Source organism: Symphalangus syndactylus, chromosome 5 (assembly GCF_028878055.3).
Source record: "Symphalangus syndactylus isolate Jambi chromosome 5, NHGRI_mSymSyn1-v2.1_pri, whole genome shotgun sequence".
Lineage (NCBI taxonomy): Eukaryota > Metazoa > Chordata > Mammalia > Primates > Hylobatidae > Symphalangus > Symphalangus syndactylus.
Genome location: NC_072427.2, coordinates 115,713,689 through 115,741,056, shown reverse-complemented (window position 1 = coordinate 115,741,056; position 27,368 = coordinate 115,713,689). Strand labels below are relative to the sequence as shown.

General features: G+C 38.5%; 1 protein-coding gene across 15 annotated transcripts in view; it reads left to right on the top strand.

The window, feature by feature from the left end:
* Positions 1-27,368, top strand: part of TCF12 (transcription factor 12) — a 382,270-nt gene that overhangs the window by 73,088 nt on the left and 281,814 nt on the right. For 5 of the 15 annotated variants that reach the window (XM_063639404.1, XM_063639403.1, XM_055279264.2 and 2 more), the window contains exon 4: positions 9,980-10,015. The exons of the other annotated variants lie outside the window; for them this stretch is intronic. In XM_063639404.1, the coding sequence (XP_063495474.1) occupies positions 9,980-10,015 (36 nt within the window). The remainder of the gene's footprint in view (positions 1-9,979; positions 10,016-27,368) is intronic. 15 annotated transcript variants of the gene reach the window in all.

Here is a 27,368-nt window from a genome sequence, read left to right as displayed (position 1 = left end):
AAAGTGGAATATTGAATTTGCATTGAAAGGGCTGAACTTGTGACCTTACGTTATCTTCCATATAATTCTAATTGCTGCAATATAAGGTTTTAATTTACTGAATTTAGAAATCTAATTGTTTGACAGTAAAGTTTGGACCTATTTATATAAAGTTTGGAGGAAATATGATCTCATCAATATGCACTATGGAAAATGTCCTTTTTAGTCTGTGAATGTAGAGCTATACCTACTGCTTGAATGAAGATGGTCTAAAGATTTAAAAGACATTTAGGGTTAATAACTTTTCATGGCAAAACATTTAACATTTTTAAACTAAATTCAGATGAGCTACTCATTTTTTGTGTACCTTAATTCCTTTCAAATACTCTTCTGTCAGAACTACAAAGTTAGATCTCAATTACAGTGCCCTTTTTTTATTTAGGGAAATAATTATCATCACTGATTAATACAGTGTACAAGAATTAACTGTCTTTTAACAATCAAGGTATAGAAAAAGTAAGTTGGTTAAAACAACTTTTAAGTTTATTATGGAGATAAACACTATTGTCGTATGATTCTTTAGGTTTCCTTAAAAATTGATCTCCTATGCCAGGCACAGTAGCTCATGCCTGTACCCTAGTACTTTAGGAGGCTGAGGTGGGAGGATCACTTGAGCCCAGCAGTTCCAGATCACCCTTGGCAATACAGTGAGATCTTGTCTTTGCTAAAAAAAAAAGGCAAAAAGAAAAAAAAACCTAGTTGGGCATGGTGACGCATGCTTCTGGTCCCGCCTACTCAGGAGGCTGAGGTGGGAGGATGATGTGAGCCCAGGAGGTTGAGGTTGCAGTAAGCTGTGATCATTACATTGTAGTCTAGCCTGGGTGACAGAGTGAGACCGTGTCTCACAGTAAATAAATAAAAAAAAATTTAAGCCTTGCTGCTAAATCCAGTCTCCTTTAATTAAGTTTTATTGCCACATTTTTCTGCTTTTGATTTTTTGTTGTTGTTGTTACAACTAAATTTTACAACTTTTGTTTCTCATGTTGCAGCCAGAATTTGAAAGAGATTAAGGGCCATTCTTCTGAAATGAAACATGTCCTGAATAATTTTAATTTGGGTCTACTATTGAAAGTCACAGAACATTTTGTTGAATGGTGATTCTTACCTAATCACCAGTAAATGGATCACAGACTCAAATACCTAGTGATGTGCTTATGCCATTGTGAATTTTATAAAGGCTAAAGAGCGTGGAAGTGGAGTTCTTCTTTTCTGATAGTGCACTATAAAATTTTGAGGACCTTGTAGTGATCGTCTGTAGTCATAAAAGCTGTTTAGCCAAAACATGATTGGATTTTATTAATAGTGTTATGGCTGTCTTTTCATGAGTTAGTTACCATGTGAATTAGTGCAATTTTGGTGAATAGAAGGAGAATGCTTAGGACTATTTTCTTATTTTAAATTACCGATTATCTTTTTGTAAGGATATTTGAGGAGTTCATGTGTCAGTGAGAATTGAGCAACTGAGAAGAAGTTAGAGGTTAGTTCCATTTTCCACGTATGATGGATTAACCACATACACCCCATCTTTCTCACTGAATGCATCTATAAAACCTGGGCAAAATGGATGGAACTCTTCTGGACTCTGCAGAATATATAATACCCGGTGGGATTTGAATGAAGACTAGCATTCAGAGTACCATCTCACTGGCTGTGAGTTTACCTTTTTTTTTTCCTTCCAGCATCCCCAGACAACACAATCTAAAACCTAAAAGTGGGGCAATCTGAAACAGAAAGCTCTAAAAGACGCCTGCTACTTCTGGCTCAAGGAACAGGAAAGATAACTGCTAAGCTAAGAATGAAAATTTTGTCATTTTTTTCTCTTCTCCATCTCTCATGCCCTATTCCCAAGCAACCCTGTGGTAATGGCAGCGGAGACTACAGCAGGAGCCCATGGTCAAAACTGAGGGATGAGAACTTTCCTTTCCAGTTGACAAATCCCATTGCTTTTTCTTTTTCCTTCTTCATCTCTTTGTTCTTCCATTTCTTGTTTCCAAGTCAGATACAGTATCAGAAGTGTGACCCAAGCAGAGTACCAAAGATCCAGCATTCTGGATGAAGAAATAAAAAGGGATGCCTCAGAGAATTGGAAAGTACTGAGACCACATGTAAGGAGAAGCTTGGAAAAGCAATACCATAAAGTTCTTTATGAATTCCCTGAGCTATACATACTTGGAAATAAAGACTGTCACCCAGGCTAACCATTCGATGATACAAAAGTGGGACAAATTCAGATGGCACAGCATAAGCCTTTGAAAGTTGAACTGATGTTGGAACCATGCCTATAGAAGCCATGTTAGAGCTCATGGCCTAAGCCTAACCAAATGAATCACTTGTTAAATATATTACCAGTGTCCACAGGATTTAAATAGGAACCACGGTTTCATAGCAATATGTTAAAATGCCCAGGTTATAATCCAAAATTAGCTAACATATGAAGAACCAGGAAGATTTCAACTCACATGAGAAGAGGTGATCAACATATACCATCATGATAATAATGTTGGAATTATCTGACAGAGATTTTATGGTAGCTATTGTAAAATGTTTCAGCAAACAATTGTGAACACTCTTGAAATGTGTGAAAAAGTCTCAGCAGAGAAATAGAAGATACAAAGAAATGGAAATGTTAGAACTGAAAAATACAATAAGTTGGGGGAAAAAGACCACTGGATGGCTCAATAGCAGAATGCAATGACAGGAAAAAAAAATCAGTGAACTTGAAGATAAATAAATAGAAATTTTTAAATCTGAACATTAGAGAAGAAAGAATTTTTAAAAATTGAATAGAGCCTCAGGATATTATGGGAAAATAAAGTGTTAGACATTTAAACAAGAACCAAAATTTCATAACAATATTTTTAGACATCCAGGTTGTAATCCAAAATCATCTAACATATGAAGAACCAGGAAGATTTCAACTCACGATGGAAGAGGTAGTCAACATATAGAAAGAATGTGGTTTTGAGAAAATACTTGAAGAATTAAATGCCTAAAGACCTCACAAATTTATTGAAAGACACAAAAATACAGATTCAGAGAACCTGAAATGGAATAAATCCAAATAAATTTATGCCCAGATATGTCATAATTAATCTGAAAACTAAAAACAAGAAAAAAACTATTGAAAGCAGCCAGAGGAAAATGACATTGCTCCTTGGGGGGAGCAATGATTCTAATGACTTCAGATTTTACATCAGAAACCATGCGAGTAAGAATAAAGAAGAAAAAACAATTTGCTCAGTACTGAAAGAAAAGAACTGTTTATAACTAGCAAAAGTATTTTTTAGGAATGAAGGTGACATAAGGGCATTTTCAGGTAAAGGAAAAACTAAGAATATTTGTTGTCAGCAGACCTGATCTAAAAGAATTGCTAAAAGATGTTCTTAAGACAAAAGGGAAATTTATGTCAGAAGAAAACTTGACATTAGGAATGAAAGAAGATAAACAGAAATGGTAAATGTTTGGGTAAATATTGTAGATGGTTTTTCTCCACACGAATTCTTTAAAATACATTGGACAATTGAGAAGAAAAGTTATAACATTATCTGATGTGATTTTCAGTGGCTGTGGTATCATATATAACACCTATGATCCACTTGAAGAGTAAAATATTGATTCCAAATAGACCCTGAAAAGTTAAATATGTATGTTATAATCCCTTTAGCCACTACTTACAAAATAAGTAGGTAGGTTAGAATTACAATGGATAAATTAAAATGGAATATTAAAAAATATTCAAGTATCATGCTGTTTTGGTTACCGTAGCCTTGTAGTATAGTTTGAAGTCAGGTAATGTGATGACTGCAGCTTTTTTTTTTCTTTTTTTTTTTTTTTTTGCTTAGGATTGCTTTGGCTATTTTGGCTCTTTTTGGGTTCAATTTGAATTTTAGAATAGTTTTTTCTAGTTCTGTGAGAAATGACATTGGTAGTTTGATAGGAATAGTGTTGAATCTGTAAATTGCTTTGGGTACTTAGGTAGTATGGTAATTTTAATGATGTTGATTCTTCTAATCAGTGAGCATAGGATGTTTTTCTATTTATTTGTGTCATCTCTGATTTTCTTTCAGCAGTGTTTTGTAATTCTCCTTATAGTGATCTTTTACGTCCTTGGTTAGCTGTATTCCTAGGTATTTTATTATTTTTGTGGCTATTGTAAATGGGAGTGTGTTCTTGTTTTGGCTCTTAGGTTGAATGTTACTGGTGTATATAAATGCTGACTTTTGTAATTGATTTTGTACCCTGAAACTTTATTGTAGTTGCCTATCAGCTCTAGGAGCCTTATGGTGTAGTCTTTAGGGTTTTTTAGGTATAGAATCATATAGTCCATGAAGAGAGAGAGCTCATCTTCTTTTCCTGTTTGGATGGCTTTTATTTCTTGCTGTTGCCTGATTGCTCTGGCTAGGACTTCCAGTACTGTGTTGAATAGAAGTGCTAAGAGAGGCATCCTTGTTCCAGTTCTCAAGGGGAATGCTTCCAGCTTTTGCCCATTCAGTATGATATTAGCTGTGGGTTTATCATGGATTACTCTTATTATTTTGAGTTGTGTTCCTTCAAGGCCTAGTTTGTTGAAGGTTTTTATCATGAAGAAATGTTGGATTTTATTGAAAGCTTTTTCTGCATCTATTGAGATGATCATTTGGTTTTTGTTTTTAATTCTGTTTATGTAGTGAATCACATTTATTGATTTGTGTATGTTGAACCAGCCTTGCATCCCAGGAATAAAGCCTACTTGATCATGGTGAAGTACCTTTTGATGTGCTGCTGGATTCAGTTTGGTAGTATTTTGCTGAGGATTGATTCAGTTTGGTAGTATTTTGTTGAGGATTTTTGTGTCTGTATTCATCAGTGATACTGGCCTGAAGTTTTCTCCTTTTGTTGTGTGTCTGCCAGCTTTTGGTATCAGCATGGTCTTGGCACAAAAAAAGACGATGGAACAGAATAGAGAACCCAAAAGTAAAGCCACACACCTGCAACCATCTGATTGTTGACAAAGTCAGTAAAACTAAGCAGTGGGGAAAAGACTTCCTATTCAATAAATGTTGCTTATAATAACTGGCTATCTATATGTAGAAGAATGAAACTAGACCCCTACCTATCAGTGTATACAAAAATTAACTGAAGATGGATTAGGGACTTTAATGTAAGACCTCAGACTTTACAAATCCTGTACAAAAACCTGGAAATACTCTTCTCAACATCAGCCTTGGCAAGGAATTTATGGCTAAGTCCTCAAAAGCAATTGCAACTAAAAGAAAAATTGACCAATGAGACCTAATTAGAGAGCTTCTGGACAGCAAGAGAAACTATCAAGGGAGTAAACAGACAACCTACAGAATGGGAGAAAATATTCACAAACTATGCATCCAACAAAGTCTAATGTCCAAAATCTATAAGGAACTTAAATCAACAAGCAAATAACCCCGTTAAAAAGGGACAAAGGACATGAACAGACACTTCTCAAAAGAAGACACACAAGTAGCCAACAAACATATTAAAAAATGCTCATAATCACTAATCATCAGAGAAATTCTTATCAAAACCACAATGAGATACCATTTCATACCAGTCAGAATGACTTTGTTAAAAAGTCACAAAATAACAGATGTTGGCAATGCTATGGAAAAAAGGGAACACATAACACTATTGGTGGGAATGTGTAAATTATTTCAGCCATTGTGGGAAGCAGTTTGGAGATTTCTCAAAGACCTGGGAGTTGAACTACCATTTGACCCAGCAATCTCACTGCTGAGTATATACTCAAAGGAAAATAAATTGTCTGCCAAAAAGACACATATACCTGTATGTCCATTCCAACACTCTTCACAAGAGCAAAGACATGGAATCAACACATGTGCCTATCAGTGGTGGACTGGGTAGAGAAAATGTGGTACACATACACAATGGAATACTATGCAGCCATAAAAAGAACAAAATCATGTCCTTTGCAGAAACATGGGTGCAGTTGAAAATCATCCTGTGGGAACTGATGCAGAAAAAGAAAATTATACACCACTTGTTCTCACTTATAAGTGAGAGCTAAATATTAGGTACACATGGTCATAAAAATGAGAACAGTAGACACTGGGGAATACAAGAGGGGGAGGGAGAGAAAGGAGTAAAGGTTGAAAAATAACTGCTTATTAGATACTATGCTCACCACCTGCGGGAGGGATTCATTTGTACTCCATACCTCAGCACCACCTAGTATACCTGTGTAACAAACCGGCACATATACCCCCAGATTCTAAAATAAAAGTTAAAAAAATTCAAATAACCCAAAAGAAGGCAGGAAAGGGGAAACAGGGATCAATGAGAAAACAAATAATAAAATGGTAGATGTAAGTTCTTACACATCAGTAATTACACTGAATTTTTAAATGCTGTAAACAAATCAGTTAAAAGTTTGTCAAGAGTACATAAACCCACTTTATGCTGTCTATTGGAAACTTACTTTAAATATGATATAGGTGGGTTAAAAGTGAAAAGATGGAAAAAGATGTAGCATGCAAACACTATTGGAAAGAAAACCCTAGTGACTATATTAATAACAAAGCAGACTTCAGAGCTAAGATAATACCCAAATAAAGAGGAACATTACATATTGATAAAAGAATTGATTTGCCAATCCTAAATGTGTAAGTAGCTAACAACAGAATTTAAAAAAACATGAAGCAAACTTTGATAGAACTTAAAGGAGAAACAGGGAATTCAATAATTATAATAGAAAATTTCAACATTCTTCTCTTATGAATAGAACTAGTAGACAGAAATTACTAATGGTATAGAATGCTTGAAGGTGGTCTGGGCGTTTTGGCTCATGCCTGTAATCACAGCACTTTCGGAGGCCTAGGCAGGTGGATCACTTGAGGTCGGGAGTTTGAGACCAGCCTGGACAACATGGTGAAACCCCCTCTTTACTAAAAATATAAAAATTAGCTGGGTGTGGTAGCATGTGCTTGTAGTCCCAGCTACTAGGGAAGCTGAGGCACAAGAATTGCTTGAACCCAGGAGGTGGAGACTGCAGTGAGCCGAGATTGTGCCACTACACTCCAGCCTTGGCGACAAGGGTGAAACTCTGTCTCAAAAAAAAAAAAAAAAAAAAAAAAAAAAAAAAATGCTTGAAGGAGACTATCAACCAGCTAAATCTAATTGACATTTATAGTATGCTTTACCCAATAATAGCAGAATATACATTCTTTCCAAGTACACAAGGAACTCAGCATTTATAATTGGAGACTTCAAAATTCTTTTCTTAGGAATAGATAGAACTAGTAGACAGAATCACCAGGGGGTACAGAATGTCTGAACAACACTATCAACTAGATAGATCTAGTTGACCTTTATGGAATACTTTACCCAACAACAGCAGAATATACATTCTTTGCAAGTATACATGGAACAATGCTCTAAGACAGACTGTATCTTGGTCTTAATACAAACCTTAACAAATTTAAAAGAATTGAACTTACAAAAAAATATATTCTCAGATCATAATGGAAATGTATTAGAAATCACTAACAGAAAGATAACACAGAAATCTCCAAGTACTTAGAAATTAGACATGGCTGGGCGCGGTGGCTCACCCCTGTAATCCCAGCACTTTGGGAGGCCGAGACGGGCGGATCATGAGGTTAGGAGATCGAGACCATCCTGGCTAACATGGTGAAACCCTGTCTCTACTAAATATACAAAAAATTAGCTGGGTGTGGTGGCAGGCGCCTGTAGTCCCAGATAGTCGGCAGGCTGAGGCAGGAGAATGGCATGAACCCGGGAGGCAGAGCTTGCAGTAAGCCGAGATCGTGCCACTGCACGCCAGCCTGGGCGACAGAGCGAGACTCCATCTCAAAAAAAAAAAGGGGGAGGGGGAAGGGGGGGAAGAAACTAGTCAAAGAACAAATAAACCCCAGTAACGAGAAGTCAGTGAATTAAAAGCAGTAAAACAGTAGCCAAAATCAGTGACATTAAAAGTTGAGTTTCCTTTTTTATAGATCAGTGAAATTGATCATCTTTAGCAATACAGCAGAAAAAGGGAAGACATAAAAAACTAGTATCAGCAACGAAACGGGATATCATTACAAACTCCACAGGAATTTTAAGGATAATAAGTAATACTAAAAAACTCTATGCACAGAAATTTGACAACTTAGGTGAAATAGACTAATTCCTTGGGACAGTAACTACCAAAACTCACCTAAGATGAAACAGATGATTTTATATAGTCTTTTAACTATTAAGTTGAATTTGGCCGGGTGCAGTGGTTCATGCCTGTAATCCCAGCACTTTGGGAGGGCAACACGAGGGGATCAGGAGATCCAGACCAGCCTGGCCAATGTGGTGAGACCCCGTCTTTACTAAAAATACAAAAATTAGCTGGGCGTGGTGGTGCATGCCTGTAGTCCCAGCGCCTCAGGAGGCTGAGACTGGAGAATCCCTTGAGTCTGGGAGGCAGTGGTTGCACTGAGCCAAGATGGAGCCACTGCACTCCAGCCTGGGTGACAGAGTGAGACTGTCTCAATAAAAAAAAAGTTTAATTCATAATTAATAAAAAAATATTAAACTCCTGAGCTCAAGTGATCCACCCACCTCAGCCTCCCAAAGTGTTGGGATTGCAGGCATGAGCCACTGTGCCTGGCCTAAATTTCATTTCTTAATCAAATGCTAAACTTTCTCATTTTTCTCTTGTTCATAACTAGGAGTATTCATTCACTTATGCAGTAATATTTGAAAGACAAAACGTATTTCCTATACTTAAAATCTGTGACCAACTTTCTTTTTGATCTTTTGTAATCTACTTCATTTCTTGAAATCTGTTTTGTTTAAATTTTAAAGACAGGATGTCTCTCTATCACCAGGGATGGAGTGCAGTGGCACCATCATAGCTCGTTACAGCCTCCGTCTCCCGGGCTGAAGCGATCCTCTCGCCTTGGCTTCTCAAAGTGGTGGGATTACAGGCGTGAGCCACTGCACCTGGCCAGAAGTCTGTGTTTTTTTTTTTTAACATATAAAATAAGGGATGATAATACATTTCTAAATAACACATAGGTCAATGAAGAAATCTCAAGAGAAAGTGTTTTAAACTAAATGAAAATGAAAACAGTTTATCAAAATTCCAAAGCAGTGCTTGGAAGGAAGTTTGTAGCACTGAATGTAGAAACTAGACGAAAGATAGAAAATTAATCATCTGAGCTTCCACCTTAGGAAGTTAATGAAGTACAAATTAAATCCAGTATGAGCAAAAGAAAACATGATAAAAATTAAAGCAGAAACCAGTGAAATTAAAAATAAATCAGTGAACATAAAAGCTTGTTCTTCAAAAACATAAAGGATGATGTTTTTCCAGTCTAACTTTGTTTTATTATCTGTGCCTCCTTATTAATGATTTCTAGTTCTGCACACGAAGCCTGATTATTTTTGCCACTGAGGTATGATTTGTGTCAAATTTACCATTACCAGGGCTTGGCTCCTATTTCTTCATTTTAGTTTTTCACTGCTGAAATTCTTTCTTAGTGCTTTATTTTGCAGGTGTCCTGTTTATTATTACTCTACAGCCATTTTTTTTCTAGAAATAAATTTTGCCTTTCTTTTCTGTAATTACTCTAGTGCTTTTATTTTTAAATTTTAAAATTTTTTTAATTTTTTTTTTTGAGACAGAGTCTTGCTGTGTCACCCAGGCTGGAGTGCAGTGGCATGATCTCGGCTCACTGCAACCTGTACCTCCCAGGTTCAAGCGATTCTCCTAGCTGGGATTACAGGCATGTGCCACCATGCCTGGCTAATTTTTGTATTTTCAGTAGACAGGGTTTTGCCATGTTGGCCAGGCTGGTCTTAAATGCCTGACCTCAAGTAATCCGCCCACCTCAGCCTCCTACAGTGCTGGGATTTCTAGTGCCTATTTATATTTCATTGTCCAGGAATTCCACAAATTGTATTTTTTTTGTAGGTTTCACAGATTTGAATACCAGTCTCCAATATTTCAGTAAGTATTTCCACCAAAAAGGACGTTCTTCTACTTACACCACATTATTATAACAAAGAAAGTTAAGAGCAATTCCCTGACATGATTTCTATTTACATTCCCCAGATTGTCCCCAAAATGTCTTTCATAGATTTAAAAAATACTCATTGGATTTGATTGTTGCATATTTTAGTTTCTTTTCATTTAAAATAGTTTTCCTTATACCTGATGTTTCAGAAAGCAGCGAGCACCTGTCTAGGGATGTCCCACATTCTGGATTTCTCTGACTTTCGTTGAAGGGTCATTCATGTGTTCCACTCTCTTCCATTTTTCCTGAAACATTAATTTTTTTGTCAATAAAATTTCTTAATTGATGCTATATGTCATCACATCAATGGGACATATTTTTGAGTGACTGGTTCTTAGTTCAACCTGCTTCCATTGTTTGTTCTAGAGGTTGTCTTTTTTGTAAGAGTTCAAGGAGAAAGCCACAAGAGAAGGATTGCCACTGTCTTTGGAAAGCCATAGGAGTAAAAGAGTGAGTCCAGATATGGAAGGTGTTACAACAACCCTTACATAACTGTCCGGATTGAAGGAGAACATGAAACTTTCTAGAAAGAGAGAAACCAATAAGCCTTGAATTTCAGTTTGAGATTATAGGTATTTTGAAGTTGAGAAGCATCTCTATTTCCCTAGTTTTTTTAAATATAGTTTTCATTGTCCATGTTCAGAAGTCAATGATTGGAGCACAAGTGGTGACCTATGCTTAGTAGCTCTAAAAGACTAAAATTGGGAGTTGTCTCAATAGGCAAAGACATGATAGTGATTGTGTTGTGTGTGCGAGATGAAGGGATGGGGTGGGAGTTGTTGGGGGTATAGTCACCTGTTTGACATGCCCCATGAGAAAACAAACACTTCTTCCACATTTTACTCTCCAGAAAATTGAGAACACAAAGGAATAACCAAATATGCTTTAAAAAAAAAAAGCCTCTGTGTTTCCTCCCCAGGCGAGTGCCTTTAAAATCATACTCAATCACAATGTTTACAATTACTTACTATATAAAGTCTATTAAAACAAATATAATCCACCTAACACATATGTCTTCATATTCACAAACCTGAGATTTCTTTCTGTGTAGTGACATCTACCCATGTTGATTGACTATAATTAATTGACTCCTTCATGTATTTTTTGACACAATACAGAGTACTGAACTAGCAAAAGACAGTTATCAGTCAAGCATGTCATTTCCAGATTCCCACATAGATATATCCCAATTCAAAAAGAAAACTAAGTGACTTGAGAGACGTTTCTAAAAGCTTTCCTTTTGACTGACGAGCTGTCAGTCGATAGAGAGACTTAGTTTTCATTCTCTATGTCTCCGTAAAGCTTCACATTTAAACAGATAAATAAAGCAGTCTATGGCTCTTCTCATGCTGTACTACTGTAGCAGTTTGCAGGTAATGATTGATTCAGATGAATCCTTTACATACTCGCACCTGGAAAACCAACAGATGATATGAATTCTGCATCTGAGAAAAGAGGATCACTTCTAAAATCAGAGAATTGACTTTACTGGTAAGCTGAAAGTTTACCATTTAAAGCTACTGTGCATCTTTCATAGTGTGCCATTACTAGGTTAACAGCAAACTTAGAAAAATTCGCTCTTCTGCAAGAGGAACATGACCATTTCCTAAGGGCTTTTGTATGAGAAATCTAACCAACATTTATTCATTTCTGAAAACTTTTTCTGCAAATGCCCACTTCCTATGGGTTGAGGAAGTCTGAAGGTAATGTAACATAGGGTAATGAGTAACTTCGGTGGCTTCTCAGTCAAGGTAGTATGGTCTATAAAGTTGTCATGGACACCGAATGAGTGAATACTGAACCACTGCTCCTAGGGGAAATACAGGGTTAGGTACCTGTGAGCATCTGGTCACAGCATTTTTGTTAACTGATCAATACGTGTTTTATGTGTGTTTCTGTTTAAAGACATATATATTGTTGATTCATTAACATTGAGCTCAGAATCAACAAAACAACAACTCATTCCTGAACTAAGTTTATCTAACACAGCTATTTTCTCCATAATGCACATTGTAGGTTTCTTGTGCTTGAGAACACTAGGCAGCACTTAAAATGACTTGGGGGCCATGAAATAGTGAAATCATCAACCAAAACACAAAAATGCAAAAAACGTGGCAGAAAATAGGCTGCTGAAAGGACTCTTGTTTACATTATAAGAGCTGAAGCAAGAAAGCCTATTCGTTGTCTGCTGGGAATGTGCATATTTGGTGACTCATATTTTTTGTTATCCCGTGTGTGTCTGCAAATGACTGGAAGGCCCAGCTACTGTACAAATAAATTTTATTAAATAGGCAAAGTTGCATATTTTGAATCCATGAATAATGAAGATCAACTGAATCTAATGGTCCTTGGGTACCTGTGCAGACTGAAGAAGGAAGCTAGTGTTCTTATTTGTTTCCTTTGCTTTCAACGTCTTCCTCTCTCCTCTGTACTTGGTTGGCCTCATAAGCAAACTTAAAATCAAATAGAACCTTTTCTTGAGATTCCATTTTGTAAAGGTTTGTTGGCTCACGCTTCTTATATGGTTATGCATCAGTCTGCCTTCATTTTGACGGATAGATGGGCTGTTGACCTTAACTGAAGAAAATTGTTTTTTTTTTTCTCAGTGATGTAATTTCTATAAAGATTGACTCTCACTTTAAGTTATGATAAACTTTTGCTTTTTTCATATAATTAATTTTAGCTGTATGATTATTCTCTTCTCTTGTGAGAATATTGATAATTAAAAATTGAGCTAAAGAACCTAAACATAGGTCTTAACATTTGTTCATTTCTTTCTTTCTTTCTTTTTTTTTTTTGAGACGGAGTTTTGCTCTCATAGCCTAGGCTGGAGTGCAATGGCACAATCTTGGCTCACTGCAACCTCCGCCTCTTGGGTTCAAGCAATTCTCCTGTCTCAGCCTCCTGAGTAGCTGGGAATACAGGCATGCACCACCATGCCTGGCTAATTTTTTTATTTTTTATTTTTTTATTTTTTATTTTTTTGAGACAGAATCTAGCTCTGCGCCCAGGCTGGAGTGCAGTAGTGCGATCTCAGCTCACTGCAAGCTCCGCCTCCCAGGTTCATGCCATTCTCCTGCCTCAGCCTCCTGAGTAGCTGGGACAACAGGTGTGTGCCACCACACCTGGCTAATTTTTTTGTATTTTTAGTAGAGACGGGATTTCACTGTGTTGGCCAGGATAGTCTCTGTCACCTGACCTTGTGATCCACCTGCCTCAGCTTCCCAAAGTGCTAGGATTACAGGTGTGAGCCACTGCGACCGACCTTATGCCAAGCTCATTTTTGTATTTTTAGTAGAGATGGGGTTTCACCATGTTGATCCGGCTGGTCTCGAACTCCTGACCTCAAGTGATCTACCCGCCTTGGCCCCCTAAAATGCTGGGATTATAGGTGTGAGCCACCACACCCGGCCTGTTCATTTCTTAAATTGTGAGTTTACATTCAGTTCTCTATGTTTTCAGGAAAATTTAGAAATTCATTCTGATCTTTAAAGTATTAGCTATACTATATGCTGTTTTAGAGGACTGATTTTTCTTCCATTCATTGAAAGCATTTTATGTTCAAAACTTTGTGCCTGAGGGAGAGATACCAGCCAAATATTATGATATAAATATCTCTCCACTACTATTTTTAAGGATAGTCTTTCCTTCTAAGACTTATGATCAGGGTGTCATTATTAGAAAAACATTAATTGATACTTCCTAGTATTTCTGGGTGTTCTTAGGTATTCTTTAAATAAACAAAAATAGATACAGCAACAAAATCCATGGTGAAATATTTGGAGAACCCTTGATTAAACAAAGTTAAATTGATTTCCTTAGCATACCTCTTTAATACTCATGTAAATTTTTTTAATCTCCCAGAAGAACTCTAGTATTGCATATACTGTATCAACACTGCGTGTGTTTTCTAGATTTGTATGATCATGGTATTTTTTGTGAGAGGTAGCTTAAGGGATCAGTGGTCTGTGGAATAAACTTGAGGAAATGCTGACTTAGCCTTCCTTCAGCTGTCTCCCATAGATCTCATTTCTGCTGTTGTAGCAAAACAAAATGAACCTGTATCCTCTATATAACAGTCTTTTGAGTATTTTATTTTTAAAAAATTTATTTTAATTTTTTGTATTTGTTTTTGTTTGTAGATAGGGCCTTGATCTGTCACCCAGGCTGGAGTGCAGTGGTGCAGTCATGGCTCACTTTAAGCCTTGGCTTCCTGGGCTCAAGCAGTCCTCTTACTTCAGCCTCCTGAGTAGCTAGGATTACAGGTGCACGCCACTGTGCCTGGCTAACTTTTAGATTTTTTTGTAGAGACAGGGTCTCACTATGCTGCCCAGGCTGGTCTTGAGCTCCTGACCTCAACCCATTCTCCCATCTTAGCCTCCCAAAGTGCTGAGATTACAGGTGTGAGCTACCACCCTCAGTCTGAGTATTTTACAGAAGCTAAATAGTCACCCTAAGCTTTTTCTTTTCCAGGTGAAAAGTCCGCTGCCCTTCGGTGGATTCTTACTATACTCTTATTTGATAGACCTTTTTTGCAAACTTACTGCATTTTATTGGATATATTGCTATTACTTTTATTAGACCGTAAGGTCATTTATGACAAGGGATGTCTAATTTTTCTGTGGTTTGCAATGTCTGTCATAGCACCATTCATGTACTATGTGCTTAATAACAAATTGAACTGAACACTCTTTTTTATGATTTTAATTGTAGTATATTATCACCACAAAAAGTACAAGGAACCAGTGATGTTTTAGATATTTGAAATTTCATCTTGAGATTAGATAAGGTTTTTATTCTCACGGACTATACTTATTTTTACCAGAAATTATGACTTTGCCAGTACTGACTTTGTTTTAAGATTGCTATTAATTTTTTTTTTTGAGATGGAGTTTTGCTCTTGTCACCCAGGCTGGAGTCCAGTGGCGCTATCTTGGTTCACTGTAACCTCTACCTCCTGGGTTCAATTGATTCTCCTCCCTCAGCCTCCCGAGTAGCTGGGATTATAGGTACCCGCCACCACACCCAGCTAATTTTTGTATTTTTAATAGAGAGGGGGTTTCACTATGTTGGCCAGGGCATGGAGGCTCACGCCTATAATCCCAGCGCTTTGGGAGGTTGAGGCAGGTAGATCATTTGAGGTCAGGAGTTTGAGATAACTATTAATTTAAAATTGCTTTCCTTTTAAAAATGATTGGCTGGGTGTGGTGGCTCATGCCTGTAATCCCAGCACTTTGGGAAGCTGAGGAGGGTGGATTGCTTGAGCTTAGGAGTTTAAGACCACCCTGGCCAACACAGCGAAACCCCATCTCTACCAAAAATAGAAAAAATTAGCGAGTGTGGTGGCATGCGTCTGTGATCCCAGCTACTTGGGAGGCTGAGGTGGGAGGATTGCTTGAGTTAGGAGGCAGAGGGTTGCAGTGAGCCGAGGTCGCACCACTGCACTTCAGCATGGGTGACAGAGTGAGACCTCATCTCAAACAGTAACAGCAACAACAACAACAACAAAATGAGATATGGCAGTTAACAAGCTAGATAAAGCATATTTGGCACCGTGTTAACTAGATTTTTTTAGGTAAATACTTTGAGGAATTATTGCATAGTAATTATGTCATTTGTAAGGTTAATGAAATGTTTTAAAGATGTTAGCTTCTCTTTCAGAGTCTATACATTGTATTCTACAAAGTATAGGTATTCACATCATATAATTATGTGAAACATTTCTTCAGTTTCTTTTTAAAGAAAATTAAGTATCCTGATATATAGCTAAATATTCTTCTGCAAGAAACAGTAAACCATGTAGATGAAAATAAGGTTATTTCCTTATTTACCAATATTAAAATATTTTCAGAAAGGCAAGCATGGGTCAGTATTTTCTGTCTTTCCCCACAATTATTTGTAGGAAGACATTCCTAGCAAACCTGCTTTGCATAGATAAAGACAAAAAAGGTATGATGTGTTCTGTTTGACACGTATTCTGTTTGAGGAGGACAATCAGTAAAAAAGATAAAATGAAGAATTTGTTTAAGAGAATTTTTTGGAGTATGGTAAGCGTTCTTCATATTGTAATAAGAGAAAGAATTATGTATTGAGATCCCTCACCCTGCCATAAACTGTTAATATTGGGCAAGTCACTTTACCTTTTTGGTCCTAAGTTTCTTCCTTTGTAAAATGAAGAGGTAGTATTAGATTATCCCTAAGGTCTTTTCCAGCTTTCCAGTGATTTTTTGTATAATGAAAACTGACTAATATAGTAAGTCTGAGATGCTGACAGATTGAGAAATACCTTCTGAAAAATCAAGGAAAACAATATGACAAATAATTTTCTCTTTCTTTCTTTCTTTCTTTCTTTCTTTCTTTCTTTCTTTCTTTCTTTCTTTCTTCTTTCTTTCTCTTTCTGTCTCTCTCTCTCTCTCTCTCTCTCTGTCTCTCTCTTTCTCTCACTGGAGTGCAGTGGCATGATCATGATCATAGCTCACTGCAATCTTGAACTCCTGGGCTCAAGCCATCCTCATGCTTTTGCCTCTTGAGTAGCTGGGACTACGGGCACATGCCACAAGGCCTGGCTGATTTTTTTTTTTTCCCCTGTAGAGATGAGGTCTCACTTTGTTACCCAGACTGGTCATGAACTCCTGGCATCAGACATTCCTCCCTCCATTTCCTCCCAAAGTGCCGAGATTACAGGTGTGAGCCACTGTGCCTGGCTGTGTGTTCTTTTGGATATATTTTATTGTCTTAATTTTTTTTTAAATTGTTATTTGTGTTATATATGGTAACTCCACTCACATTAGCCATGTAAAAATACCCTTTTTTTTTTTTAGAGACAGGGTTTTGCTCTGTTACCCATGTTGGAGTACAGTGGTGCAGTTATAGCTGGGCTCAAGTGATCCTCTTGCTTCAGCTCCCAAGTAACTAGGACTACAGGCACGCACCACCATGCCTGGCTACATTAACTATTTTTACTCAATAGGTTTTTCTTGAAGCCATTATGATTAATGAATGCTCATTTTTTAATTTTCTTAAATCCTTTAGACATTAGTTTATTGAAGTCCTTATTGTCCAAGTATTCATAATCCCAGGTTTTTACAGATAGAGATTACAGAGGGAAACAAAAGTTTTCATCTCTACAGTCATTTCCGTTCAAACATCCCACAGCTGTAGTGTCTAGCTATGTCCATTGTGTCAAAATCTTTATTGGTTGCTCTCTAGTGACAGTGTAGTTTAAATTGAACATAAAGCAAAATTGTAGATAATGCAAAATTGCAATATTTCATGAAGTCCATGAAAGGGCCTTTGGTATCTAAAGTGGTTTAGATACCAAAGAATTAAGAGGTGACTTTGTGGAAAATGTACCTTTGTTTGGATAAGCAAAGTCAACTTGTGTTGATTCTCCTCAGAATTAGCACATGGTTATAATAATGACCTAAATTTGTAAAATAAAATGGTATAAGCTCTTCTAAAAATAATTTTCATTTTGAAATTAAAGTCTCAGTCAAACCTTCTTTTCAGTACTTAACTATGAAAATTTGGTCCTGCTTTTTTGTTGTTGTTTTGAGAGAGGATCTTTCTCTGTCAGTCAGGCTGTAGTGCAAGGGTACAATCCTGGCTCACTGCACCCTCTGCCTCCAGGACTCCAGCAGTCCTCCCACATCAGCCTCCCAAGTAGCTGGGAGGACTACAGGCGCACTTCGCCAAACCTGGCTAATTTTGTGTTTTTCGTGGAGATGGGGTTTCGCCATGTTGCCCGGGCTGGTCTCAGACTCCTGGGCTCAAGCATTCTGTCCTCCTCAGCCTCCCAAAGTGCTGGGATTACAGGTATGAACCACTGTGTGTGGCCTAATGGTCCTGTTTTCATATGGATGAACTAGGTGGCTTTTAAAAAAAATCCAGTGCCAGTTATCTGAGAATACTAAGTATTCTGTAGATTTATAGCCAAAGATGAGAATGACGAAATTTCCTGATACACAGTACTATTTTTGCTGTCACCATTAGAAAGCATTTATTGAATATTTTTCTTTACTGTTCGTATGCTGTAAGTGTGTTAAATTGATGCTCTTTCCTTTACAGAAAGGGAGTTGGAGAAAACAGAAGAAACACTGAAAAATATCAGGATTGTAGACAAACAAAGATTAAGTTCATGTGGGACATTTCTTAATTTCTCAACTCACATTTATTCTGTGCTACATGAAGTTCCAGGTTCCACAGGTGATGTCCTTTTTGTCCCTGGATGGCTCATAGACTTAACCCAAATTGAAGTTAAACATTTTTCATAGAATTTTCCACATACAATTTGAAAATAACATAAAGCTCTGTGAGACTCTATGTGAAACTAATTGTTTTATGGATGAAATAAGGTATTTGGATTTGTATATTTGAGGGTAAATATAAGTAACCTGTTGGGGAAAGCACAAGAACTCTGTAAGTGTGGAAGTCAGGTTTACAGGTAGTGCGTTCTTTATCCATTGTGGGTTTGTACATTTAACATAGGTTTATGAGCAAGTTCTGACTCTTTACTCTGCATAAACTGATTTTATTTCCTTTTGCATGCAGTATATGTTTTACTTAGTTGTCTCCAATCCCAAAGTCCCTTCCCTTTTTTAAAAAAACTCCTTAACTATAAGAGAAGGCCAGGGAATGTTCAAAGTCTAAAGTTTGGACTCAAGTCGAGAACATTGATAACATTCATTATATTTGCTGGTGGGCAAGCAGAAGTCAGTCTGTAATTCCAACACTTTGGGAGGCCACGGCAAGAGGATCGCTTGAGGCCAGGAGTTCAAGAGCAGCCCCCATCTCTACCAGAAAAAGCCCAGAAAACAAAAATAAACAAGACATGCAGCCTATCTTTAAGTTAAAAAAAAAAAAAATTATTTATAAAAGTAAGGTTTTAAAATAAGCCTGCCATAGTACTGATATGACAAAGAGTAGAAAAAAAGGAAACGGAAAGACACATTAGAAGCTATTCACTTTCTTTCACTGGAAGAGGATTTTTCGACTCTTAGGTGGTCAGAGCTGATCTCTTCTGTAAGAGGTACTTCTTTATGAAGGGAAGCTTTTTTCCTGCTCCTTAAAGCAAAAATAAGGAAAATTGTTACTGCCTAATTTGCTGAGTATTTAAAAACAGCTCCAGGGTGAGTGAGAAACATGTTTCTGAAGTTCATGGATAGTTTCTGATATGACTGATGCGGCCAGTCTAGTTCTAGAAAATGTTTGGAGACTCTTGATTTAGGAGGATGATTAAAAACCATTCTTTCAGGAGGTTAAGTCCTCAGATGTTCTTGGTGTTGTACAATTTAAAATATAATTTCTGGCAGTTCATGTGGCCCCATTTTTATGTAGTCATATTGCTGTGAGTCAGAGTTGGACAAGTAGAATTGAACTTTTAAAAATTTTTACGAGTTGGAAAATTCCCAGGTCCTTTTTAAGGTAAGTGAGGTGGGACTTTGACTTTGTGCTGGCTTTCTACTGGACTTAACTTGACACCATCAATCTAGACTCTGTATAAAATGGTTCATAAGAATTTTGTTCACCGTAGCAATCATTTTTTTTTTTAAATTAAATGTTAAAAGAAACTAATGTGGTTGGGTGTTTGTCCCCATGATTCAATTACTCCTACCAGGACCCCAGTGTTGGAGGTGGGGTCCTGGTAGGAGTAATTGAATCATGGGGGCAGATCCTTCATGAATGGTTTAGAACCATCCCCTTGGTGATAAGTAAGGTCTCATTTAGTTAGTTCATATGAGATCTGGTTTATAAGTCAGGGATCCTCCCCCTCTTGTTCCTGCTCTCCCCGTGTGAGACACCTGTCCCCCGCTTTTCCTTCTACCATGATTGTAAGCCTCCTGAGGCCCTCATCAGAAGCACATTCTAGGTCATTGCTTATACAGCCTGCAGAATCGTGAGCCAATTAAACCTCTATCCTTTGTAAATTCCTCAGCCTCAGGTATTTCTTTATAGCAGTGTGAGAACGGCTTAATAAAAACACTGTGTTTTACAAAAGCATCTCCACCCTCCGCAATCAGCAAGAGACTTCCTTCATTAACAAAGACCCTTCTTCTTACCCCTCAAGAAGAAACCCACCATAGCCAGCCCACTGTCACCCCTAATTTACAGACACCAAAACAGTCCTGGTATGCTAATTACAGGACCCCCCAGTCTTCCTACCCTCTGCACCCTCAAGAAACTCCCAGTGCCTTGTATGCAAAAACTGATTCTCAGTTCAGGTATTTACAGAGAGTCTGTGGGCAGACTTTCCATCAATTTTTAAAGTATTTTATGATTTCAAGGGCTTGTAAGACAAGTGATTACATTTTGAGAAACAGCTATGAAAATGGATTTGGATGTGTTTTCCTACATTTCTTCATGTAATTAATTCATATTCTAACCTTGCTGCTTGTAATGATGTATATAGGAAATGATACTTTTACTGATAGGATCTCTAAATCATTTCTAAGTGTTTGCATTCTGCTATTACATTTCGGGACAGCATTTTCTTCTTAAGCAGGGATCTTAATAGGAGAATATCTTTCTGGTTTTTAATTTGCTTAGAGAAAATGGAATACTTACATGTGGAATTTCTATTCTGATGAGAAATTAAAATATAAAAACCACATAAAACAGACCATGAATAATCTAACATTTAATATACTACATTAATATATATATTCAATTACTGTTATTAGAAAGAAAGAAGTGTTGTCCTAGCCTGGAAAATAATGGTAATAGATATATACACTGAGATATTTAATGTGTTCATAACTTGGTATGTATTGATTTTTTTTAAAGGAAAATATTTTGGTTCAGTTAGAACTGTTAGAGAAGTAGTGGTAGCTTTTTCATTCTTCCGTATTGTTTCTTCACCTATTAAGATATATGAGTAGAAACTACTATTCTAACTCTTGTGTGCTGCATTGATCTACAAGTGTGGCTCTCAGGAATTATTACAGATTGGATTCCATGGGAAGCCTGAGATAGAGTTTAGTGTGCAGGATGTTCATTGAGCACCCTTTCGATCAACATCTGTGAAACAGAGGGGAAGGAAGCAGGACTGGACAGAGGAAAAGTTGAGCTGTGATTTGGTTCCAGTGACATCCTCGACTAAGTCCTGAGCTGGACTTCGATTTCTAGGCCCTTGTAGCTTTGCATTGGTTGTGGGCTGCCCTGGGAAAGGAGCATAATCTTGAGCAATCTGCTCAGACAGCCTGAGTCCTCCATTAAGGGGAACTTGGTGGTTTGTCAGAATACTCTCTACAGGAATATTCCATTGAATCTGTTTTGGTTTCTTTGCTTATTTTTCTTTCTAGTTTCCCTTATGCTTCAGGGATCAGTTATATTACTTTTCTTTATTTTTCTCTGATCGAGAGTAAGAGGCTTTGATTTAACTGCTTTAAAGATTTACTAAGTCTCTAAGAGTACTTTTAGAAATCGTTTTGGGTTCATTATATGTAAGATACCATAGATTTTTATGTGTGTAAAACTGTAAGATAGTATGGTATTTCCATATACATAGTCTCTTCCCTGGGTTTCTTGAGATAATCTGCGTCAGATGGCGAGGCAGTGTGTTAGGAAGGCAAAGAGAATAAAAATTAACATTTGGCATCAGACTTTCATTTATCCATTAAATATTTATCGAGTGCCTATTATATTCCAGGCAGTGTTATATAGACTTTGGGGAAAACAGGATTTTGCAGTAAGAAAATGAGCTTGACAAGCAGGTATTGCCACAATTGAAGCATTTTTTCCTTTTATACTGAGTCTTGCTCTGTCACCCAGGCTGGAGTGCAATGCCATGATCTCGGCTAACTGCAACCTCCACTTCCCAGGTTTAAGCAATCCTTCTGTCTCAACCTCCCAAGTGGCTAAGATTATAAGCGTGTGCCACCATGCAAAAATTAGCCCAGCTGATCTTTCTATTTTTAGTAGAGATGGGGTTTCACCACGTTGGCCAGGCTGATCTTGAACTCCTGATCTCAAGTGATCTGCCTGCCTCAGCCTGCCAAAGTGTTGGGATTATAGGTGTGAGCCACTGCCTCTGGCCCATTTGAAGCATTTCAAAAGTCCTGTGGCTCACAAAGATCCGAGTCTGAAATAGTGAAATTAGAGGATTTCTTCCATGATGTAGAGGAGATACTATAGTGTAGAGAAGTTCATTAGACTTCTTTTTACCTGAAGAAACTACTCGTGCATTTTTAAGTTAACACCTAAATTTCTAAATTATAAGTTGAATAATTGTGGAAGATATAATTTGGATGTTTGGTACTGACATTTAAAAATAAAGTGGTTGCACTGCTCTTTTAAATGTATCCAGTGAAATCCAAATACCCTAGCAATTGGATACTTGCCTTCATCTCTTTTAAAAAAAAAATGCTAAGGTGCAAGATGTTGGTGATATAAAGTACTCTGTGTTTCTGATGGACAGGACACTACTGTATTTCAGACTTGTGGCTCCTGCCAAAAGTTGACATTGTTGTGTTGCAATGATCTAGGTCACGCTGTATGGTTTCCTGTCTGCTGCTGGTATCTTGACTACATTGGACTTTTCACTCCTCGGGTCTATTGATACTACCTTACTGCTGTTGATATCTTTTCATATCATAGTGTTGATGCACCAGTCTGATAAGCCAACTTCTCCACACTTGTGAACTTTGAAACTAATTTGTTATGTGTTACTCAGCTTGTGGGACCATTTTCATCCTGATGATCGTATGTCTTCTATCCCAAAAGCCACTCTACAGTGGGCTGTTAGGCAGGGTATTCAATGGGCCTTCCTCATTCGCTACCATCAGTGGAAATCCAATATTGTTGAGTGTTGGAGTGGTCACAAAATTGACTCAAAAAAAAAAAAAAATTCTGACCTTCTCTCATTTCCTCCTGGTCCTTAGTAAGCAGTTTGGTCCCTTGAATGTGGCCTATCCCCAGAGTGGGATCATGTCCTCTTTGCTGCTTCCTGGTTAATGATCAGGATGAAAGACCTTGAGGGTTACATGGATCTATTTTGAAAATTCCTGGGCGTGATGTGTCTTTTTCTTTTTCTTTCTCTCAGAGGTTGCTACAGGCCAGCCTGCTAGGTACACCCTCCGGGTGGCAGCCTACCTAAAAGGGTCTTAGGGGATTAAGAATTATTTCTGGCTCAGCAACTCAAGAGTCTTTTGCAGGGTTGACAGTCAGGTCAGAAGTATGATAACCATTTGGTGAATATACAGATAACTAAGTTTCCCTACAGTGGTCCTTATGGGTCAAGATATGGGGGTGGGGAGGTATAATGGTTCTCTGGACCTTTATTATTATTATTATTACTAATGTTCTTGTTTCTTTTGCACTGACTCTTCCAGATGAAGGGTTTGAGTCTGAGGAGGAAATTATTATCAACAGTTACAAGTGCCTTAAATAGGCCAGGCGTGGTGGCTCACACCTGTAATTCCAGCACTTTGGGATGCTGAGGCAGGCAGATTGCTTAGGCTCAGGAGTTCAAGACCAGCCTGGGCAACATCGCGAAACCCTGTCTCTACAAAAAATAAAAAATTAGCCGGGTATGGTGGTACATACTTGTAATTCCGGCTACTAAGGAGGCTGAGGTGGGAGGATCACCTGAGCCCTGGAGGCAGAGGTTGCAGTGAGCCAAGATTGTGCCACTGCGCTCCAGCCTGGACGATAGAGCCAGACCTTGTCTTTTTTTTTTTTTTTCTTTTGAAGTCTTTTTTTTTAATTGTTTTTTTTTTGCACACAAAACAATAAACATTTTCTAAAAATACATACAAACAAAAAGATGCATATCAAACATATTAGGAAGGTTGCACATGGGAAGACGGGGAATAGAAATGGGGGGTGGGAATTAAAGAAAATAAATGAGAGAGGGACTTTGTATGGATCAATGATAATAACTCAGTCCTCTATGTCTTTGACAAAGAAGAAGGAGAAGGAAGAGGAAGAAAAAGAAAGTGGGATAAAGGATCAGAAAGGGAGGAAAATAGAAAAAATTAGAGTATGACTCCAGGGTAGACCTGTTTTGTTGTTGCTGGGTTGGTTGGTTGGTCTGTTGTTATTTTTCATATGTTTTGCCATGTTGGCCAGGCTGGTCTCGAACTCCTAGCCTCAAGTGATCAACCCACCTCGGCCTCCCAGAGTGCTGGGACTACAGGCGTGAGCCACCACGTCCAGCTGCCACATTGCGTCTGGCCTCCGTGGTAGACCTCCCAGACGGGGCGGCCAGGCAGAGGCACTCCCCACATCCCAGACGGGGCGGCCGGGCAGAGACGCCCCTCACTTCCTAGACGGGGTGGCGGCCGGGCAGAGGCTGCAATCCTAGCACCCTGGCAGGCCAAGGCAGGCGGCTGGGAGGCGGAGGCTGCAGCGAGCCAAGACCACGGCACCGCACTCCAGCCCGGGCAACACCGAGCACCGAGTGAGCGAGACTCCGTCTGCAGTCCCAGCACCTCGGGAGGCCAAGGCGGGCAGACTACTGGAGGTCAGGAGCTGGAGACCAGCGTGGCCAACATGGCGAAACCCCGCCTCCAGCCAAAGGACAAAAACCAGACAGGGGTGGTGGCGCGCGCCGGCAATCCCAGGCAGCCCGCAGGCCGAGGCAGGAGAATCACGGGAGCCGGAGGGAGGGAGTCTGCAGCGAGCTGACTACACTCCAGCCTGGGCAACAGAGGGAAGGAAAGAGAAAGAGAGAGAGAGAAAGAAAGGGAGGAAGGAAGGAAGACCTTGTCTTAATTGAAAAACCAAAACCAAAATTCAGATGCTTTAAATTTAACATAGTGCTAAGTCTACCACCCGCTACCAGATGGCTCAGCCCATGGTTTGGTTGTCATTCCCCATAACCAGTGATGGCCCCAACACTCTAACCTTCCATGCAAAATACCTGTCAATATCTTCAGATGTCTTTCCCACCCCCATTTTTGTAGGCATTGCTCAGTTATTCCATAAAATGGCTGAATGACACCTGGCTGTTGTGTGGACAAACAGGAGAGGTTTGGCTGGCTGAGGTTTGGCTGAGTTTAGAAGTAGGGCAAAATCTCAGGCCCTCTTTGTTTGAAGTACTGTGGGCTTGTGCCCTGACTGATTTATATCTTACTTGTGGAGTTCCAACAATTGTAAACAACACTTTTCCTTCCAGGGCCATCTTATGACTTCTTGGTCCCTTAGTTCTTATATAGAAGCCAGACATTAATTTGCCCCCTTACCAGAAACAATGACTTGTATTGTAAGAGTGATTTTAAGAAACCTTTACGTATTTAAGGAAACATCATATAGTTCTCATATGATTGCTGAGATTTCTGCAAACTAAGGCTAACCTAGATTACTTGGGGGAATTTTCTGGAGGGGCTGACTCATTCATTATTTACGTGTACCCTGCAGGTAGTTTATCTGTAGGATGGAGTCATCCAGTTAGGATAGGTATTATGAAATCAGTCCCTGACTTCAGCTGAAATGATTAGTGTTATGATCTTATCTCTAAAAGGTATTCGGGTCAGCATCAAGTCACTAGCCAGAATTGTTATGTATGATAGAATTGCCTTGGACTTCTTCATGAGCCAGACAGATTACAAGGTAGATTCTGTGTAATTGCCAATACATCTTGCTATACCTGGATTAATGCTTTAGTTTAAGTGGAAAGGTCAACACAGAAACATAAGGAGGAAGCCACTTGAATTTCTAAGGTAGACTTTGATGGTTTATGGGATTTGTTTAGCTGATTTTGTCCAAGACCCTAGAGGACCTAGTGGAAGTCAGTACTACAGATTGATCTCACCTTGCTGCTTAGAGTTCCTGTTTGTAGTAGCCTTAATTACATAATTCATAAGGCAAATTAAATACATTTGGTCCTCCCTTTGTTGGTCAGATTAATCGGCTTGGTTGATAGAATGGCATACTTATAGAAAAATTCACTGGGAGCCTAAGACAATGTAGAAACAAGGGGTACATATTGTTAGAAGGTGATTTTCCGTGGGCCTCTTGCATTTCCACGTTTTGCAAGCAGAAGCACTGACTGCCTTTGTTTTGGACTGTCCTTTCAAGGATGCTTGTATAGTAAACAGCCATGAAAAGTAGACATAGTTTCTCCCTGTGGAATAAAGGGCAGGTATGTTTACTGTGTATATGGAGAGATAATTTATCTCTCCAGAGCAAAAGTCAGCCATACTTACTGTGCATTATAGATCTGGGCTTCCTAAACTCAGGTTTCCTTTCCTATAAACGCACTGGGCATGCAGACATCCATTTGGGCTCATCCATGTTGCTGTCATGACATGTGGGGATAAGGGAACTGATGCAAATATGCTGATATATTCTTGCTGGGATGTGACTAATAAAGTCATTTGCCTCTGATCTGAGTCTCCTGTCTTCTACCTTCATCCTTGAAAGGGTGGCAGGCTACCTGGTTAGTTTACAAGTAGGGCAAAATCTCAGGCCCTTGACACAGTTGACACTGAGATTATGGGTGTTCTCTCTAGAGTGTCCATTTGAGGGCCTCATAGCCCCATGTAATAAAAGATCCATTTGAGAAGTAAATAAAAATTTCAAAGGCATATACCCTTCAGCCTAGCAATGCCATTTAAATGTATATGCCCTCTAGCTGACTTAAGGAGAGTCACAAGTTATCGCCCTTGAGACAAATCTGGCTCACTGCTTATTTCTTGTAAATGAAGTTTTGTTGTAACATAGCTGCACCAATATTTATTGGTATTGCCTATCATTGCTTTTGCAGTACAAGGCACAGTTGGGTAGTTGCAACAGAACCATATGGGCAAAGCCAAAAATAATTCTTAACTGTTCCTTTAAGAAAAAGTTTGCAGTGCCCTCCTCTAGCATGCTAGCCCAACATTGTTTACTTTAAATATATGTGCAAAAGTAGGTATACAAAGTAGGTATATCAAAATAGGCTTACAAAGATGTTCAGTGCAGAATTATTGGTAATATTTTTTAAAACCCACCAGTTAAACTGTGAACAACCTCAGGAGATGTGAGAAGTTCTAATTTTCTTTTTTTTTTTTTTTGCCTGAACATTGCCTCATTCTTTAGATTTTAAAAAGTCATACCTTGCAGGCCGGGCGCGGTGGCTCACGCTTGTAATCCCAGCACTTTGGGAGGCCGAGGCGGGCGGATCACGAGGTCAGGAGATCGAGACCACAGTGAAACCCCGTCTCTACTAAAAATACAAAAAATTAGCTGGGCGTGGTGGCGGGCGCCTGTAGTCCCAGCTACTCGGAGAGGCTGAGGCAGGAGAATGGCGTGAACCCGGGAGGCGGAGCTTGCAGTGAGCCGAGATTGCGCCACTGCACTCCAGCC